This window comes from Lepidochelys kempii, chromosome 7, assembly GCF_965140285.1.
Source record: "Lepidochelys kempii isolate rLepKem1 chromosome 7, rLepKem1.hap1, whole genome shotgun sequence".
Taxonomy (NCBI): domain Eukaryota; kingdom Metazoa; phylum Chordata; order Testudines; family Cheloniidae; genus Lepidochelys; species Lepidochelys kempii.
The window spans coordinates 67,046,786-67,065,211 of NC_136386.1; the positions used below are offsets into that span (position 1 = coordinate 67,046,786).

General features: G+C 39.2%; 1 protein-coding gene and 1 long non-coding RNA gene across 2 annotated transcripts in view; one reads left to right on the forward strand and one right to left on the reverse strand.

Moving 5' to 3' along the window:
* Positions 1-263: 263 nt before the first annotated feature.
* LOC140914709 (uncharacterized) overlaps positions 264-18,426 on the forward strand; it is a 149,622-nt gene continuing 131,459 nt past the window's right edge. The window contains exons 1-2 of the long non-coding RNA XR_012159963.1: positions 264-336; positions 3,168-3,278. This is a non-coding gene — a long non-coding RNA (uncharacterized LOC140914709). The remainder of the gene's footprint in view (positions 337-3,167; positions 3,279-18,426) is intronic.
* ZCCHC24 (zinc finger CCHC-type containing 24) overlaps positions 9,393-18,426 on the reverse strand; it is a 154,716-nt gene continuing 145,682 nt past the window's right edge. Inside the window, exon 4 of the mRNA XM_073353236.2 lies at positions 9,393-13,639. Coding sequence (XP_073209337.1) covers positions 13,526-13,639 — 114 coding nt within the window. The 3' untranslated portion in view covers positions 9,393-13,525. The remainder of the gene's footprint in view (positions 13,640-18,426) is intronic.

Genomic DNA, 18,426 nt, shown 5'->3' on the forward strand with positions numbered 1-18,426 from the left:
ATGAGCCTCCTGGCCAATGAAGGGGAATGAAAGTACAGATGAGGGGAATTCTGTCTGAGGGAACTTTAAGAGCGCCTCCTTGTGCACAGGTTTACCTCAGGAACGGGCCCTTTGAAGCCTCTTACACAGGATGCCAGCTGTGACAATATTTGAGATTTGCACATGCTTCCTCTTATTTTTTAAGATGTAACATCTCTTCCTTCTTAACCCCACCTCCCAGGTCTCCCGCATGCAGTGAGGAAGGCATAAAACTCCACCTGACACTTTCCCGAGAGGGCAAAATTCCTTCCTGACTACAAAAGGTGACCCTGGAAACCCTACGCTGACCCCTATAGGGTAAGGCAGTTTTCTGCTGTCGTGTGCCCAGCAATGCTTAAACACCCAGGAAAGGGGGTTTAGTGGAGCCAGTCAGCTCCCAAACCCTGTTTGAATTCGCAATTGGATGGCTAGAAGAGGTGGAGCTCCCTGCCACTCATCCTGTCTTCACCCAACCCCCATGTGCAAAGAGGCACAGGAAAGGGCTGGGTGGTCAAAAGAAGACACTCACCTTCCCTGTAGCAGAACCTTAAAGGCTAGCTTGTCTTTTCCCCAGCCAGTCTGATTATTCATCCTTCCCATGCCTGAGAAGGAGCGTTGAGTTAAACCAGAGCAAAAGGCAGTGTGGACACTCTTCAATCAATATAAACGTGGTTTGTATTGATTAAGCTTAAACTGATTCATTTTTCAAATAAGAATGTCTGCACAAGGTCTTGCACTGATTTTTAAACTCTGACTTTAGTTAAACTGGTGCAACATTTTTTTCTAGACTACAGTTTACAGTGCTATTTTAATTAGTTATTTGCTCACTGACTCAATTTAACACTTTTTTAAATACTAATCTGGACACTGCACAGAAGTTTGTTGCAATACACAAATGTTTGTAAAGTATCTAAATGAGCATTTAATAACTTGAGTTAAAATCACACCACAGACTCTAACTAGACACCTTTATTGTGTGACCTTGGGCAAGTCCGTTTTAGGGGGGACACTTTTAGTTTCAAATGACAGTGGAATGCCTAATTCCCATTGAAAATTAATGAGAGTTAAGCACCTGAGAGTATGTCTACACTGCAATGAAAGACCTGAGGCGGGCCCAGGCTGACTTGGGCTTGCGCTGCGGGGCAAAAAATTGTAGTGTAAATTGGGCCTTGGGCTGGAGTCCGGGCTCTGGATCCTGGTGAGGGGGTTGGGTCTCAGAGCCTAGGCCCTAGCCCGAGTCCAAACATCGACACTGCAATTTTTAATCTCACAGCTCAAGCCCTGTGAGCCTGAGTCAGCTGACCGGGCCTCTGAGACTTGGTGCCATTGGTTTTTTTATTGCAGTGTAGATGGATCCTGTGCGTCCCCTAAATCTGTGCCTCGGTTTCCTCATCTGTAAGGCTGTTGCGAGTCTAAGAGCATGACAGTTTTTGCAAGGATTTAATTAACTCTGTAGGAAAAATGGGCTTAATTAAAGTGGTGCAATTCCCTAGTGTGCATGGAGCTATATTGAAAGAAAAGGGTATATGACACTTTTCTGGTGGTGAAACTGCCTTTGCATTTGTTGCACTGATTTAATTATGTTGGCTAACTACGTAGTTAAACCTGTGCAAAAAGGCATAAGTTAAACAAAGCACATGCAGACCTCAGACCCAATAAATGTGGAAAACATTAACTACCCAATTTTGTACTTATGGGGGGAAATGCACAAGAGAGTTTAGATGCAGTTTGATTCTGTTCATTTTAAAAAGTATTTACACTAAAACTTCTTTTTAAAAAAAATCTTACTTTTGCATATTTCCTGTGATGAAAATTCTATAGCTGACCAAGACTGTTCTGTGTTGCTTTTAATTATTGTGAAAATGAAAGCTTCTGAGCAATATTTCCTAATTACAACAGAGTGATCTGTCTCACCTCACTTTTCTCTTAAGCAGTCAGGTTTGCTGTTCTGGGTTTTTTTGTTTTGTATATGTGAATAAGTGGGATATAAATGAAGTGTGAAAAATAGTAGTTGTCTTTGTTCTTACTGCAGTATTTTCTATCCTTCTAAGAAAAGCACCAAAGGACAAATATGCAAATTAAACATACACACCTGTGGACAAGTTAATGCAGATGATGGCTTCCAGTGCCTGGAAGAGTCAGATGCAATAAGTTAGCAGTAGGGGAATGTTAAGAAAGATAGAAAGCTCACAGTGGTATGTATCTAGTTCTGACTGCTAAGCCAGGGTCTTTGTGCTGGTATTGATTATCTAGGCTTGTGGTGTTTTGGAAGCTTTTTCCCCAAGGTGGGAAGGACAAATATATGCAATTTTCCCTACTTTGATACAGCACGTTTTATTTGTACTTTACAAGAAGCCAGCTCAGCCATTTGGTCTGACACCAATAAACCAATTTATTTCAAGGCTTTGATTCAAACTACAGTACTATGCCAAAGTTCAGAAGTGTACTCACATATTTCCCAACGGCAGTAGGCCAAATTCAGACACAGTGTAAGTTATGTCCAACTCTACTGAAGTCATCTGAGTTGCACTTGCTTATGTTACATCTGGATTTTGCCCATTAAGTTTGCAAAACTGGACTGGAAACCTATGAAAACTGGCTAATATTGGACTGCAGGTACCTTCCACTTTAGGTCAGGCCAGAAATAACACTAAGGAACAGTTCCTTGTGGTATATCAGCTTTTTTGTTTTTCATCTCAGCTGGAATCAGAAAGGGCAGAGGAAAAATGAAAAATAGTTGGCGAATGGTGCAAGCCAAACTTTTGGAAACCTCTAAAAAGGCTTGGCTCTGGTTTTCTTTGATTATTGGGTTGGGCTTTTTAAAAGCCATTTCAGCTCACCCATTCTTAAAGAAGTCATGATGCTTTAACAAAATCTGGATGAAACTATGAAGGTTTAGTCTAAGGAGAGCGGAAGCCAAATAAATCTAAGTTTTCCAAAGTAGGGCCATGTTTGACGGGTAGGCAATCTCAATCGTTTTAAGTCCATGATTACTGCATTGTTTCCCAGCATGGGTCACAGAGTGTCTACAGAGAATGGCCAAGGTCATGGCTGTTCCCATGGTCTGCTCATCTGCCAGTTTGGGTTTGTTATATTTCTGGATTGTGCTTAAACAGTTAAGGTGGTCAATCATTTTTTGTTTCTTGCAGAGAAGCAATGGACCTGGCGTGTAACTCAGGGAGGTTCTGACATCCATTAATCTGATTGCTGAGACTTGCATTTCAGCTCATTAAAGAAAGATCTAAACAGTACTGATTGAGGTAGGTTTTCCCATTGCATTACATCACCACCAACAGCCTTTTAGATTTTATGATGTTTTGAAGGGGAATTTTGTTTTAATTATGGTTTTTAGGGTCTGTTCTTTCTAAGAAGGCTGTGCCAAGGATCAAAACCTTTGTTGAGGATGGGTTTGAGGCAAAGATAATAAGTGAAGATAATTGTGTTAATTTTCAAGACGCTAAACACTATGGGGTCAATTGTGAATCTGATCCCTGAGATTATCAATGTGTTGGGCCAAAAGATATCTGATTATATTCACCCAGAACTGTATGCTAGCAAACAATGGAATTGGACGTGTATTGCAAGTTACTTGTTTGTTATATTTATATGTTCTTTATGTGATACTTTTTATGAGTTGCTGCTATGAATCAACACAACATACTCTAAGCATTACCAACATTCTGGGATCTGGTGGTTCATTTTCCTCTCTACCCTTTGCTTTGCCTTCCCTATATCTGGGGATAGAGATAAAAGGGAGACTTTTTACTTGCTGATTTACTGGATGTACAATGCAATACTGGAGGTAGTAATAATCTTAGATGGCTTGTATGTGTTTGCTATGCACAGGGATGCACAAGCGTGAATATGCATTTCTCTTGCTGGACAGCAGATTTAGGCATACATCATATAGTTTATACTTAACCCCATAGTGAATAGAATAAACCACAGTAATAGTGAAAAAAACTTATTAAAATGTGATCTCACTGTGTTTTGAAAGGGTGTTTTTGAGCTTTTGACCTCTGCGTACTAAAACTGAATTTAAAAATCAAAGAGCTTCGGTAACAACAAATATTGTAAGACTTCAATGTTGTTTAAACATTTCTTCTCTCTTTCTGATATATTTGTGCTGCTTATCTAAAGTATGGACAATTAATATGAAGAGCCTATTACTTACCTGTTTGTTTGGGCTACAGAGGTACTACTTTGGGGGTGGGTTACTTTGACGTGTGACCTCAATCCTGCAGTCTTCTGGAAAATGTAGTCTGGTGTTCATTTTGTTAACGCAACGGTAAATATTGTTTGTATTAGTGTTTGGTGTACTAAACATAGGAAGCCATTTCTATAATGAAGCATTGTAAGAGGGAAGTATATAACAGCATGGTTTGTCTACTCTACGTAGTTTATCTTCTGCTTTTTGGTTTAAAGGGCATGTTGGCCATTTAAGGTGCAGGATTCTGCATAATTCCTGAGTATAAATCGAGGGCTGGGTTACTATGCAGTTTATTTCAGCTCTGAGTTTTTGTCGTGTAGTACATTATGAGTACGAGGAGTAAGTTTTCTATCAAAGGGCAAAACTCTCCTTGGGATTATAGATTAGCAGGCAACTTTGTAGTCACTTTTGTGGGGTAGCAGCACTATTTTATAACTTTCATTTAAAATGAAGAAGCCACTTGGTTTTCCAAATGATGGTAGAAATTACTTAACCAGTCAAAAACTCCTTACAATTTAAAGTTTGAGGAGTTCAAAGTCACTGAATGAGGATAGCTGCACATGCCTTTCCATGGAGATCAAGCTACACTTACAGTATACATTGCATCTCCTAATGATAATACTGTGGATATCAAACCTGCACCATGTTTCTTAGGGCAAGTATATGCATCTATAAGGTGTTACATGTTTTTCAAATAATATGAATTGGAATTAAAAATAAAGGGAAGGTTTTATTTTAGAAGCAGCATATTTAATTAACAGAATTAATTTTAATGATCCATTTATATTTTTAACACTTCATACCTCTAAGGTATCTCTGACAGGCTTAATAGAGCAGGGGTTTTCAATCTGTGGTCTATGGACCCCTGGCAGTCCGCAGACTGTCTGATTTCCAAAGGGGTCTGCACCTCTGTTTGAAATTTTTTAAGAGTCCACAAATGAAAAAAGGTTGAAAATCACTCTAATAGAGAAATCAACTTTGGCTGAGGTTGCAAGGATGGCTTGTGGCTTTATGAGTAAGGCTACGATTTTGTCATGGACACTTTTAGTAAAAGTCATGACCATGTCATGGGCAATTAACAAAAATTCACAGAAGCCGTGACCTGTCCCTGACTTTTACTAAAAACGTTCATGACAAAACGGGGAGGGAGGAGGGTCCAGCACCCTGCCCTGCTGTGGCTGGGAGGGACACCCGCTCGCGGGTACTGGGGAGCTGCCAGGCGATTCTCCCTCACCACCTGCAGTGGCAGCTGGGGGGCTGCTGGGGGATTCCCCCTCGCCGGTGGTGACAGGGGTACCCCGCAGCTCCCAGCCACCACGGGAGGTGGAGTACTCTGCAGCTCCTAGTGGCTGCGGGCTGAAGTCACAGAGGTCTGCAGAAGTTATGGATTCCCTGACTTCCGTGACCTCCATGACCAAATCGTAGCCTTATTTATGAGCAGTGAATTGAATGGCTCTCAGCGTTGGAACCCTACATATTTACAAATCATTAGTTTGTCCCCCACCCAATCACGAGATTGACTTAACAGTCGTAAGACTTTTTAAAATAATGTTTTTGTTTTTTTAATTTGCCTTCTGGCATTGGAGGTTTTAGGGTTCACATTTTCGAGCTTTTCTCTACAACCTTGAGGGCTAGAAACGTACCCTTTCTGTTTTTTAAAGAATGTGAAGATTCTCGGGTACGAATATGATTCCGAGGGATTTAGGATGACCAGATATCCCGATTTTATAGGGACAGTCCTGATTTTGGGGGCTTTTTCTTATATAGGAACCTATTACTCCCCCACCCCATCCCAATTTTTCACACTTGCTATCTGGTCACCCTAGAGGGCTTTAAGAAAAGCACTAGAGACTGTGACATTGGCGATACAACCGCGAGTACTGGATGCAGTGTCGTAACTCTGTCCCCAACAGAGAAGACTTGCTCACAAGAGAAACCCCGCTAAATTGCAATGTGACCAAACTAGCAGAGGGCTAAAGGACAGAACTGGCGTGGTGATCTGCTCATTCTAAGGTCTGGGTTGTTGGGACAAGCTCACGCTACGACTGCCAGCACACGGTCTGTGCATTATTACCAAGAAACCAACACAAGTTATGTTAAAACCCTGAAACAAACAACTCTCAACAAAAGCACACAACTCTCTCACTGTGTTGTTGCAATATTTTAATACAGCATTAAAATGCTATGATACTAGAGGAAAGCTGTATACTATCCAGCTAATAAGGCACATGTCGGAATGCCATTTTATGGACAATCCACAACAGAGGCTTTACAGTCTTTTCAGCAACACAGTCACTAGTTGAGTGAGTTGTCATCTTGGTTGCTGAGGAAGGACTGGTCCCTCTGAGGCCTGTGTCCATAGGTTTTTGTTTTTAAGCTGTACAAGTTTATTAACAATTACAGAAAAGAAAATCATACAAATTGGCAACTAAAATTGACAAGGTCCATGGGTACAGCTGGTTAAAAACAAACAAAAGTCATAATAATTAAGCTAATTTTTAAAGCTGCAGAAATTCAGAAGATACAGTTTTAGCACTATTATACAATGTAGTGACTGCTGTACTAAATAACCTTTTAAAGGAAACAAAAGTCCAGTACAGGATTAGGCAAACCTTCCATTTAAGCATGGTTTAAAAACAAAATCCATTACATAATCAAGCTACATGAAACGTAAAGTGTAAAAATGCTTCAAATACATGCACATGCATATTCTATCACACTATGAATTCTAATTAAAATAGACACAAATCCCTACAACAATCTACCTTGATCCTTTTCCATTATGTCCTTTGATTGACAATATTGCTTTAGCCAGTATTGCGTAGCAGCTCTCAGTTTATTGTCTGCAAACTGCCATGAATGTCAGTTTGTCAAATGATGCCCCCCCAACCAAACCTTCACACACACCCACCCTCGTGTTATGAAAACAAAAACCCTACAATACAAAAATTGGATATCTGTGTTCCATAATTTCTGAAAGCTGAATAGTTACTGTGCTTTCAGCATTTACTGTGTCTCTCACAAGACATAAAGTGATAGTATAATATTATCTGATCCTTACTCACGAATACATCTAGTTATAGCTTTTCCTAAAGAGGCAATACTTCCCAAAATACACATATAAATAAACTGCATAAGCTCATTAATAGAAGTCTATGCACTTGAATAATACATTGGTTACTTAATACTGATATTTTCATCCAAGGAAACAAAAACAATATGGCTTAAAGAATTGCAAGGGTTTTTTGTCAGAATTATGTACCAACTTTCATATAATATTCTATGTAGACAATATTTCCTTCTTAATGTAGTTCTGTTGCATACTTTATACAAACAAAAGCATTGTAAAAAAACAAAAATGTAAATTACTTCCATAAATATTTTCTTGAGGATATACCCTTAGTTTTGCAAAATACTTAAGAAAACTCTTACCTCTGTTAGTATTCTAGTTGAGAGCAAGGCCCTTTTGAAAGCTTCCAAGTTGTAAAAACACTTTTTTAAAAAAACAAACAAACAATACTATTTTTCTTTTTTTAAAAGGCCCTCAAATATATACAAAAAAGTTACTGCAAAGAGTTTCCAGATAAGATAATTCAGTATTACAAGAAATATTTGTAACCATTCAAAAATTTTAACATCTAAAAAGGTTTCCAAAATACACACATAGTATTAAAACAAAACAAAAACTGAAATGAACTCCGTCAAGTATAACTCAAGATAAATACACATCTGCAAGTAAAACTGTAAAATACTTCATACAGGGGGGTAAACATTAATATCAATCAACTACATCTAGTAACTGCACACGATTGTCCCTTTGAAATTCATCCTAAAAACGCAAACTGTCATCCATACATCTAATATCTCTATCAGCCCTCTGAGCACTTAAGCAATATAAATGGACAGCAGTGGTTTTTGCAGATGTAAAACTGATATGCACTGATATCCAATCAGGAGTGGAGTGATGTCTTAAAAAACAACATTGTGAGGGGCTAAAATATCAAACTTCTAATTATGTTGGCAGAAGCAAGTGAGAGAAACATGCTGAGTGACTTCATTTTAACAATGCTTGTATGTTGATGAATTATTGCATGCTATTCACTGACGAGCACTTGGAATATGTACTGGACACACACACGATTTAACTGCAAGCCATGGAGAACTAATCTATTTATTTCTAATACTTTCAAATGGTCTTAGTTTTTATCTACTGGTTTAAGTAGTTTCATTTTGGAATAATGGCTATAGCTTCAAGAGTCTGCAATTCATGTCTAGTCTAAATTCCATGTTGTACAAAAAGGTAAAATATAGAGGATCCTTCTATAAATGGTCTCCTCCGATATGCATAACTTCACATTATTGTTTACAGACTAGGTCCCATATAATGGGGAACTTTAAAATACACTTATTTGCAGAAATAATATTTACCTTTTGTGTATTTATTTGCAATTAAAAAGCAATTTTGAGACACCAAGGCCTTGGATTTTGCTCAGGTGGCATCATAATGTATTATGGGGAAGCAGCAGCAGAAATTGGGTAACCTGGGGCCAAGATTTAAATTATTGTGGGGGAAGTATCCTCAGCTGGTGCAAACTGATGTAGCCCTGTCAACTTTTTTTTTTCTTCCTGAGCAATAGTGATCCCGAAGATAGGTTATACATGAAGGTTCTGATTGACTAAAGGAAGGAAAAATTATGGCTTACATGGAAAAAAATGAATGCTAAAAGTCTCCAGAAGAAACAAGGAATAGGGTATGGTGCACAGTTCAGTTCACAGGTAGATAACATTCTAATGTCTATAATTAAGTTTCCCAAACATATCCATAGGGTCAAATCCTGCTTTCATGTGTGCTGCTATCAGCAGACTCAGTGAAGCAACTAGTGTGTATTCCTTCAGGCAGAATTAATTAATTCAGATGGAATTAATTTGCACTGAATTACAAATGTTTTCACTAAGACTTGCTTTTGACTTTCAATAAAACAGCTAAAACCAATTCAGGGAATATCAGTTGATGAGTTAAAAAACTAGAGCTGATCAAAGAAAAAATGGTAGAAATTTGTCATGAAAATTTGAGGAAAAAATAATCCCATATTTTCTGGGTCAAAATCAGAAATTTTGACGAAAATTTTCAAATCTGGAAAATTTCAGCTGGTCAAAAATGGGATGAATTTTTATCAAAAAAAAAAAGCAAAAATCATGTTGTCTTAGTCAAAATTAATTTTTTTATAAAGAAATGCGTAAATCTGAAATTCAGAAAATTTAAACCTTTACTAAACACTGTGCCCTTACTAAAGACTAACAACTGTGAACTACTTTAGATTAACAGTGAAATATGTTCCAATACTGATGTATAAATCCATATACAAATAGGATATTACCAATAAGGATAAATACCAAGAGCTCAACATTCCAGTCCTAATAATCCCGTCAGGAGGGGGAAGGAGTTCGCTTGAAACTCTGGCCATGTGGACTTTTCCCCAGATCCACCCCTTGGGGGATGGGGTTTTTGATAATGCACAGTGAGTCTGGATGGCCCAAAAAACCCAAAGGGAAGCCAAATTTCATCCCTGTGGAAGTAGGGACAATAAGCATTGTGAGCTGACTTCTCCAGCTCTCTGGCATTTCATGCTATTCACTCTTCCTCCACACCCCATGGACTGCACCGTATATCTTGCTTCATTGATACAGATGGAAAGCATGGCAAGAATAAATTCTGCATGAAGCAACAATCTACCCCTACCAGGCTCAGAGAAGAGCATGCTGCTTCCCTTTCTGCCCCCTCTTCCTGGCTTATATATCTGTGGCGCCCCCATCATCTGGAGTGGTTTTTGTGGACTCTGGGGAGAGGGGAGCAGGCCCAGGGAGTGTTGCTTCCTGCTGTCCCACAGTCTTAGCTCCTTTGCTGCCTGCTTCTGGGCCCCTCTTCTCCAGCATAAGTGGAGAGGAGGATCCCATTCACCCCTTGTTTATTTCAAATGTGCTTACTAAGTATTAATTAAAGATGTACTTACTAGGTCACCAGTGTCAATACATTTGGTGTGTTTCATTCTACACCTCATTTGGGTATATTGTGCAAGTTTAAGTGGTAACTGCTTAATCACTACTGGCGGAAGACTACAATAAGAGGGGGATGCTATTGGTCATGATGGGGTTCACTGATAGAGATGTGTAGGGAAGCTTGCATAGTCCTTACCTGGTTCCAGCAAGCAATATTTATCCTTTCCTTTCAAGAGCGTTCAAGTCACTAATTAAAATGGGGTGGGGTGGGGAGGGGAAACTCCAAAGCCCAGAGAGGTCAATGGGAGTCTTTCCATTGACTTCATCTGGAGTTGGACCAGGACACAAATGCATTTGATTTGTGTCTTCAGTTAATATGTTGACATTTCTAACATGTAGGATAATATAATGACATGAGTATTTAACCTCCAACAAGTATGTGTTTAAAAAAAAAAAGGTTATTCTATGCATATGCAAATGGTAGTTGTATTAAAGCCACATGGGATGTATATTTGGGAACCTTGGTTTAAAGCATTCCCTAGAAATCTATAAGCTAAAAGCACCGTAATGCAATAGTGAACCTGAACAAATAACATTTAAAATGGTACTAATGTGAAAAAGACAACAATTTTGTTTAATAATGTCCTTCAACTGGTCTATGTTAAGATCCTGCAGTGGCTTAATTACAGCATGTAATTATAGCTACATATAGCTACATATTTTGTAGTGCTGATGTTCAGCAACAGTATGTCGTCTTGGTTGCCACAAATTTGAAATTATTTTGAAATGGAGGGGTAGGTTGGTTGCTACATTCTTAGCTTTATGAAGAAAATGGCTTTTCTCTTAGCTTTTGTTTGGTGCTATTTCTTAGCTTTTCCTTTAGCTGGATATTAAGTGTCAAAGAAATTGCTGCTAATATACCATTAAGTGCTCAAGGGAAAAAATTACAGCCCGTTTATTGTATGGCCTTCTTGCAGTCTTTCCCTTTGAATTACTGACACACCAAACAATGGGTCAAAATTAACACTGATGCCAAGTTTTAAAAACCCACCTCTAAACTGGCATGCAGAAATGTTCTTATTTTATGGGCAAATTAAGAAGCTTTGTTTAGAAAATCTGTCCCTAAGTATACTTTTCAGTCTTCAGCTAAGAATGCATTCCCACTTGAAGATGTTAACTGTCTCACTTGATGGAGGCAGTCAAAATCTGTGATTAGTGTTAAATTTCAGTCATATTTTTATTTTAAAATATGGTACTGCTAACTGGGCAAAATTAGTCTCAAAGTGTTTAACTTAATATTATTTTGTAATTATATAGCAGTTTTCATCCAACAACGTCAAAATGCCTTTAGACATTAAATAAACCTCACAACACCCTTGTGAGGTAGGTATGTTAAGTATTATTATCCCCATTTTGCAGATGGGAAAACTGAGGCATGGAGAGGTTCAGACAGTTGCCCAATGTCAAACAGCAGCCCACTGGCAGAACCCAGGACAGAATCCATGTGTCCTGTCTCCCAGTACACTACTCTAACTAGTAGACCACATTACTTCCTACTTGAATTTTTGGGTTCCCCAAAATTGTGAAGATTGAATTTTGTGTGAAGTTTCTAAACAAATCATTTTTGCCCTGTCGACATTTTGCCCTGTTCACAGACAAGCATGGAAATGGCAAAAGTTTCACTCTGGATCAATTTTGTGAAGATCTTCACATTTCATGTGGGAATGCTTACTACAAGTTTTTAATCTGCTTTACAAGACTCTGACTGGTTGTACTGGTACCACCTCATCCTACCTTGGTATGCGATAACTCTGGATTGTATCTATCAAATTTAACTTTGAAACAGCTTTAACTTACTATGAATGTTTCCAATTTAAAACATCACTACATAACAATAACACACAACCATTTCTTAAAGAAAATTTCATGAAAATAAAAAATGGTTGATTTTAAAAAAACACTCTCCTGTAGTTTTCTATAGAAGTGGATGACACATACAAGTCTTTTTCATTCTGTCCTTTTGCCAATGTACTCTTAAAAATACATACAAAACCAGAATACTGTCTTGAGGTACTTTCATTTCATGACATTCCCCAATCTCTGATAATATATTTTCCTTTGTAACAGGATCCTCCTGCACAAAGTTCCTTCTACCTGAAATAGGACAACCACAGACAGTTACTACATTTCTCCTAACCTATATAGGTGTTTTAGAAAGACAGAGAAGAGGGTAGGTTATGTTCTTCATGCCCCATACAACCCCTGTGGCTACATACGTATATACTTTTATATTAATAAATTTGCACAGTAGAAAACAGGACATAAAAATATTTCCAGAAAGTGGCTTTCGAACTAGTATAAATATTAAGTCTGGCTACTCACTCAATTAGGGTTTGGGGACAAATTTAATCATTCTCATTCCCCATTATTCACAGTAAATTTAGTGTGCTTGTGGCCTAATGAATAGCAAATACACATAAAGGGCCCATTTAAAAGAAATTATATGACAAGAGAAGGATTTCAGTCAATCACAGCCCAAAGAAAGCAAAAACACTATTCTCTCCCAAAAGATGCTGGAATCCTTACTGACAATCTGTCCAGTTGCTATTCTCCATTTCCATACCAAAAAACCACTCCCTCAAACAATTATACACTTGGTTTTACCCTCACTGAGTCCACCTACGCCCTACCCAAGTTACATTAAGCAATGGAAGTCCAAGAAAGCAGCAGCATGGAACTTTCAAATCTTCCAAAGCAAGGAAAATATGATAGTTTCCTTTCTTTAATGCTGTGGCTTGTTGAATCTTCCTTTGTCTTGTCGTACAGCAGGAATAATGTTCATGGGGTTAGCAAGCACTCCCAATTAGTGGCCTTGCAGGTTACCTAAGTCCTGCAAAAGCCATTCATAATGTTTACTCCCCAGTGAACATTATACCTTGCCTAACAAACAGCACTTCTCTTCATTTCACCTGGCCATGATATAGGAACTGTGTAAACAATCAACAGAAACCACAGCAGTGGTTCCATTGTGAACACTATCAGTAACACTGTTTGATAGATATATAGATAGATCGATATATAAAACACACCATAGTCCTATAAATATATCTTGCACGTATACACATACACAGGAAAAGTGTTACATTCTATTAATGGTAAGGCATATTATTAGTTTAAAGATAGGCAAAATTGGCAATCTTTTTAGGTTTTTTTTTGTCTTGGATTCTGAGTCGCTGTTGACCGCGTGCTGCCAAAAGATCTCGCAGGATGATGGGGACGGAAGAGGCCACCCTTGAAGGTTTATTGCACACGACGGCAGTAGTAGCCCAAAACTTTGCACTTCTCACACAGATGCTGAGGATGCTCCTTGCTCTGATCTGAAACATCCAGGCCATCCGGCTTTTCCAGGGGTCTCTGCAGGGAAGAAAGGGAATAGAGTATGCTCTAGTAAATGTCACTGACAATCGATTGTGTCTAGGCTTACAAAACCCAACTTTTAAGCTTATTTTGCTAGGCTTTCTCCCAGTGCAGCTAATGGTGCTATATTTTTCCCTGAAAAGCCTAAACATGTTGCCAACCACCTGGCTCTGCAATGGTGGGAACTGTCTCGACAGCATGAATGTCATTCCCTTTCACACAAGGTCTTGTAAACCCTTATTCTAGCTGTACTGCGGAAAAAAGACTTAATTTATAACCTCATGCTATAAAACAGCCCCGTTTATTGACTTGCCCCCAGTGATTATATCCCAAAGGACATTAGCACTTAGAACATAGGCATCCCATTGCCCCAGGCATGCCAGGGGGGTTAACACTATTAGGATTTAGTGCTAATACCAACAAGCCATCTTGCCAATGTACTGTTATGAAACAAGTGACAGAGGTTTGCCTGACACACACTTCCATATTTGGAGAGCTGGAATTTCCCGAACACAGCAGCTGCAAAGTGGGGGAAGAAAACTGCTCAACTAGTTATGTGGTTAAGTATTTGTAATAGCAGTTGGGTAAGATATGGCGGGGGGACAGAGGAGGGAATCAGTAAAACAGGGAGTGAAAATTCCTCAGATTTACTAGATCTTGTACTTTAAATTTCCCTGACATCTAAAAGCTTTCACATCAATTTAAAAAATAAATCACCCATACTGTATATCAAAGCAAGACTGCCTGTTTGAAAGGTGTGATGGGTACAAAGGTGACAGAGACATAAAGATGAAACAATACAATGTGCACTTTATAGTGGAATCATGAAAATGTATAACTTCTCTGGCTTTCTAAGAGTGCACTTAAAAGGCAGTCTGGTTGCTCGATGATTTGCAATAAAGGCGGCTGTGAGTGTTCAACTGTACTGTGGATAATGACAGCGAATGGGGTGTAATCTGAAAACAAGCCAAAGATTTTACACTGTGTGAGGAATAGTAACTTCTTGCTGATCATCTCAAAATATTGTTCTTGGGGAGGGAAGTGGAGAAATATAAAGTAGACATTTAACCCTGTTCACTTCCCATTCCCAAACCCTCGCTCCAGTCTTGCCTGAAGTGATAAAATGTTAAGAGCATTCGATGTTCTAAATTATCAAGATTTCTAAATTAACAACAATTAACTAGATAATCACAATGGTCCCTTCTGGTTTAAAGTCTATGAGTTTATGAATTTAAATGTCTGCTCTTCATTCCAGGATAACCCTCTTAAAATACTGAGCATCAAAACGAAAAGGCCATTTGAAACTTTTAGAGCAGGTAGTAACAACCCAGAGTTGAAGGGGTACATTTTACTGCATTCTAAAAGAAGAATAAAATAAGCCAAAATCTAATATATTCTACTTAGCCCAAGAAAGGATACCTGCAACTTCTTGCTGTGTTCATTCTTGTTTCTGACTCCTGAGATGAACATTTTCACTTATTGCCTTTCACAGATAGTAATAATAGCAAAATGGAATTAATTCTGTGGAGATTGCCAATAGTTTGTTCATCCCTTTCTCTACAGTACATGGCCCAATGCTTTGTTCACTTGGGGCCAGATTCTGAACTGGTGTAAATGCGCATAGTTCAGTTTACTTCAAGGGACTAGCACATGATTAAACTTAATCACAAACTTCAGTACTTAGCTGGATCAAGTACAGTGTTCCCAGCATTCAAAGCCTGTGAAAGATTCCCACTGATTTCAAAGAGCTTTGGATCAAGCTATTAATGAGTTCCTTAAAAACAGAGCATTAGAATTTGGGATTAGAACTCCGGAACTGGGATTCCAGCCCCGTGCTCATTCCACTAGGCCACGCAGTAGTTCTGCCAGTCTAGTAATGGATAGTTTATATATATAACCAACCAAGTTACCAAGATGAATAAGCAATGTAAGGTCTGTTTTCAATTGGGAAAAACTGTCAACTCCCCCTCCATGCTCCCCCTACCCACCCCTGCAAATATTTCCTTCCTATGTCACCCAAGGAGATGTGTTGGATAACATGTGTTTTCCCTGAAGTTTGACCCCCGTCTGCAATACAGTCTAAGTTGAGGTTCAGGCACTACAAGAGTTAATTTGTGCTCCAAGAGGAAAGCTCCTGGAAGCTTTGAAATGATACACTTAAAACAGAGCAGCCATTCGGCACAGCTCTGATTGCTTCTACATACTAGCTGTGCTCTGATTAAAGAGAAAAATACAACAGTTATCATGTTTATTGAAATAAGCCAGGTTTTTTTTTTTTTTTTTTAAACACAAGGCCTCGGGAATCGTTTTTCCTGGAAATAGTGCAAAGGACGTTGGGAATGCCTCGGACTGCCAAGAGTTTCTTGGACTGCTGTCAGAAACAATACCTCTCCATGGTTTGCGTTCCCCCTGTGATGACTGAGCTCAGCTTTTTTGGCCTGGGAGCCACTTAGATTTCAGAAATGTTATTGTTACCAGCACGTTACGACATACAGGCTGGGGAGAGAAGGGTTATGAACACAGGAAACCAGGTTGCTTGGGGCCAGCTGGAAGGCACAAAGCAGTATTAGGGCTGCTTTTTTGATGAGGCTAGAGAGCTATATCTCCAGAAACTACACTGTGTATCGAGAGGTTGCATCAAAAAAAAAGAAGTGTTGCTTCAATATTTAAATGCACTGAAGGGCTTGGCTTTGGCGTGTAGCTAAGTTATTTGCTGTAAAAATTAATCTGCCCCATTCCTATTATTCCTTTATCATTAGTAATGATAAAACAAATATTTCATAATAAAAAAACAACGTGGAGAGCTATAGGATGAGAGCAGCATTCCTGCTTCACCCTTCTTACACCATGTGAAAGGCCCAGAGTGGTGTAAAGAGGCCCTAAAAGCCCCGTGTCCAGCTGTAGCAGAATTCCCTTAGCACAGGCATGGTGCAGGATAGCTATATGGCTGCCTCCTGAGGTTCTGGGAGGTGTACCGCGGGGACAAGAGGTTGATGGCAGGAGGGAAGTATTGAGGGCAGGCTGCAGAGACTCTGAGCTAGCTGCTGTACCACAGACAGGCCCACAGGGCTATCTAAGGGTATGTCTACAGTACAAGTGCTACAGCGATACTGTCATAGTGCTGTAATATAAACATTACAGCAATGGAAGGAGGTTTTCTGTCATTGGAGTAAATCCACCCGCTTGAGAGATAGTACCTAGGTCAGTGGAAGAATTCTTCCATCGATCTAGGTGCATCTACAGTGCGGTTAGCTCGACCTAACTACGTTGCACACGGCATGACATTTTTTACAGCCCTGAGTGATGTTGCTAGGTCGACCTAGGTTTCAGGTGTAGATCAGGCCTAAATTATGTCAAGAGCCTCTTCAACACCCCAAAATCTGGAGGGCACAAAGGTGGCTTAAAGACACCACAGCCCTCTTCCCTGGGCTGCAAGCTCTGTGACACACCTCTGAGAGGCCCATCAGAGAATCGCACTTATGTTTCTTTGGTCACAGGGGCTGGTTGCTGGAAAAATAAGAGACTGAGAAGTAGAGATGGTAAAACAAAACAAAAAAACAACTGTCAACAAATTTTCATTGGGAAAATCGCTTTTCAGTTTATGAATGGTTTCATGGAAAAAATATCCATTTTTCACTGAAATTTTCCAAGTTTTTATTGAAAAACGGAAACTGTTTTAAACGGAAACAAAATGGGTTTTGGGTGTTTTGTTTTTTCAGTGAAAACCCATTTTTGTAAGTGATAAAAATTGAAAAATATCTGGTTTTTCACATAAAGTTTTCTTTGTGTGTGTGGAATGGGGGAGCGGGAAAAAAAATTCTTACTATCTCTACTGAGAAGGCATTTGGCTGCAGTGACTATCCTGTTGCCTGCATGGAATAAAGATGAAATGATTCTATAGTTAAACAGCAAGGCCTGCTTCCCAAATTAACTTTTAATTGAAGCCTTTTGCTAACCCACATTCAGCATTTTTCTGATTATAATCCCCACCCCGCTAAATAAATAATTAACAAAACAAAAACCCCCAAAAAACCCCAAATGAAACCTTATGAGTTGTTAGAAAAATAAGCAAAAAGAGAAGGAGTACTTGTGGCACCTTAGAGACTAACCAATTTATTTGAGCATGAGCTTTCGTGAGCTACAGCTCACTTCATCGGATGCATACCGTGGAAACTGCAGCAGACTTTATATACACACAGAGAATATGAAACAATACCTCCTCCCACCCCACTGTCCTGCTGGTAATAGCTTATCTAAAGTGATCATCAGGTTGGGCCATTTCCAGCACAAATCCAGGTTTTCTCACCCTCCACCCCCCCACACAAATTCACTCTCCTGCTGGTGATAGCCCATCCAAAGTGACAACTCTTTACACAATGTGCATGATAATCAAGTTGGGCCATTTCCTGCACAAATCCAGGTTCTCTCACCCCCTCCCAAAAACCACACACACAAACTCACTCTCCTGCTGGTAATAGCTCATCCAAACTGACCACTCTCCAAGTTTAAATCCAAGTTAAACCAGAACATCTGGAGGGGGGGGGGGTAGGAAAAAACAAGGGGAAATAGGCTACCTTGCATAATGACTTAGCCACTCCCAGTCTCTATTTAAGCCTAAATTGATAGTATCCAATTTGTAAATGAATTCCAATTCAGCAGTTTCTCGCTGGAGTCTGGATTTGAAGTTTTTTTGTTTTAAGATAGCGACCTTCATGTCTGTGATTGCGTGACCAGAAAGATTGAAGTGTTCTCCGACTGGTTTATGAATGTTACAATTCTTGACA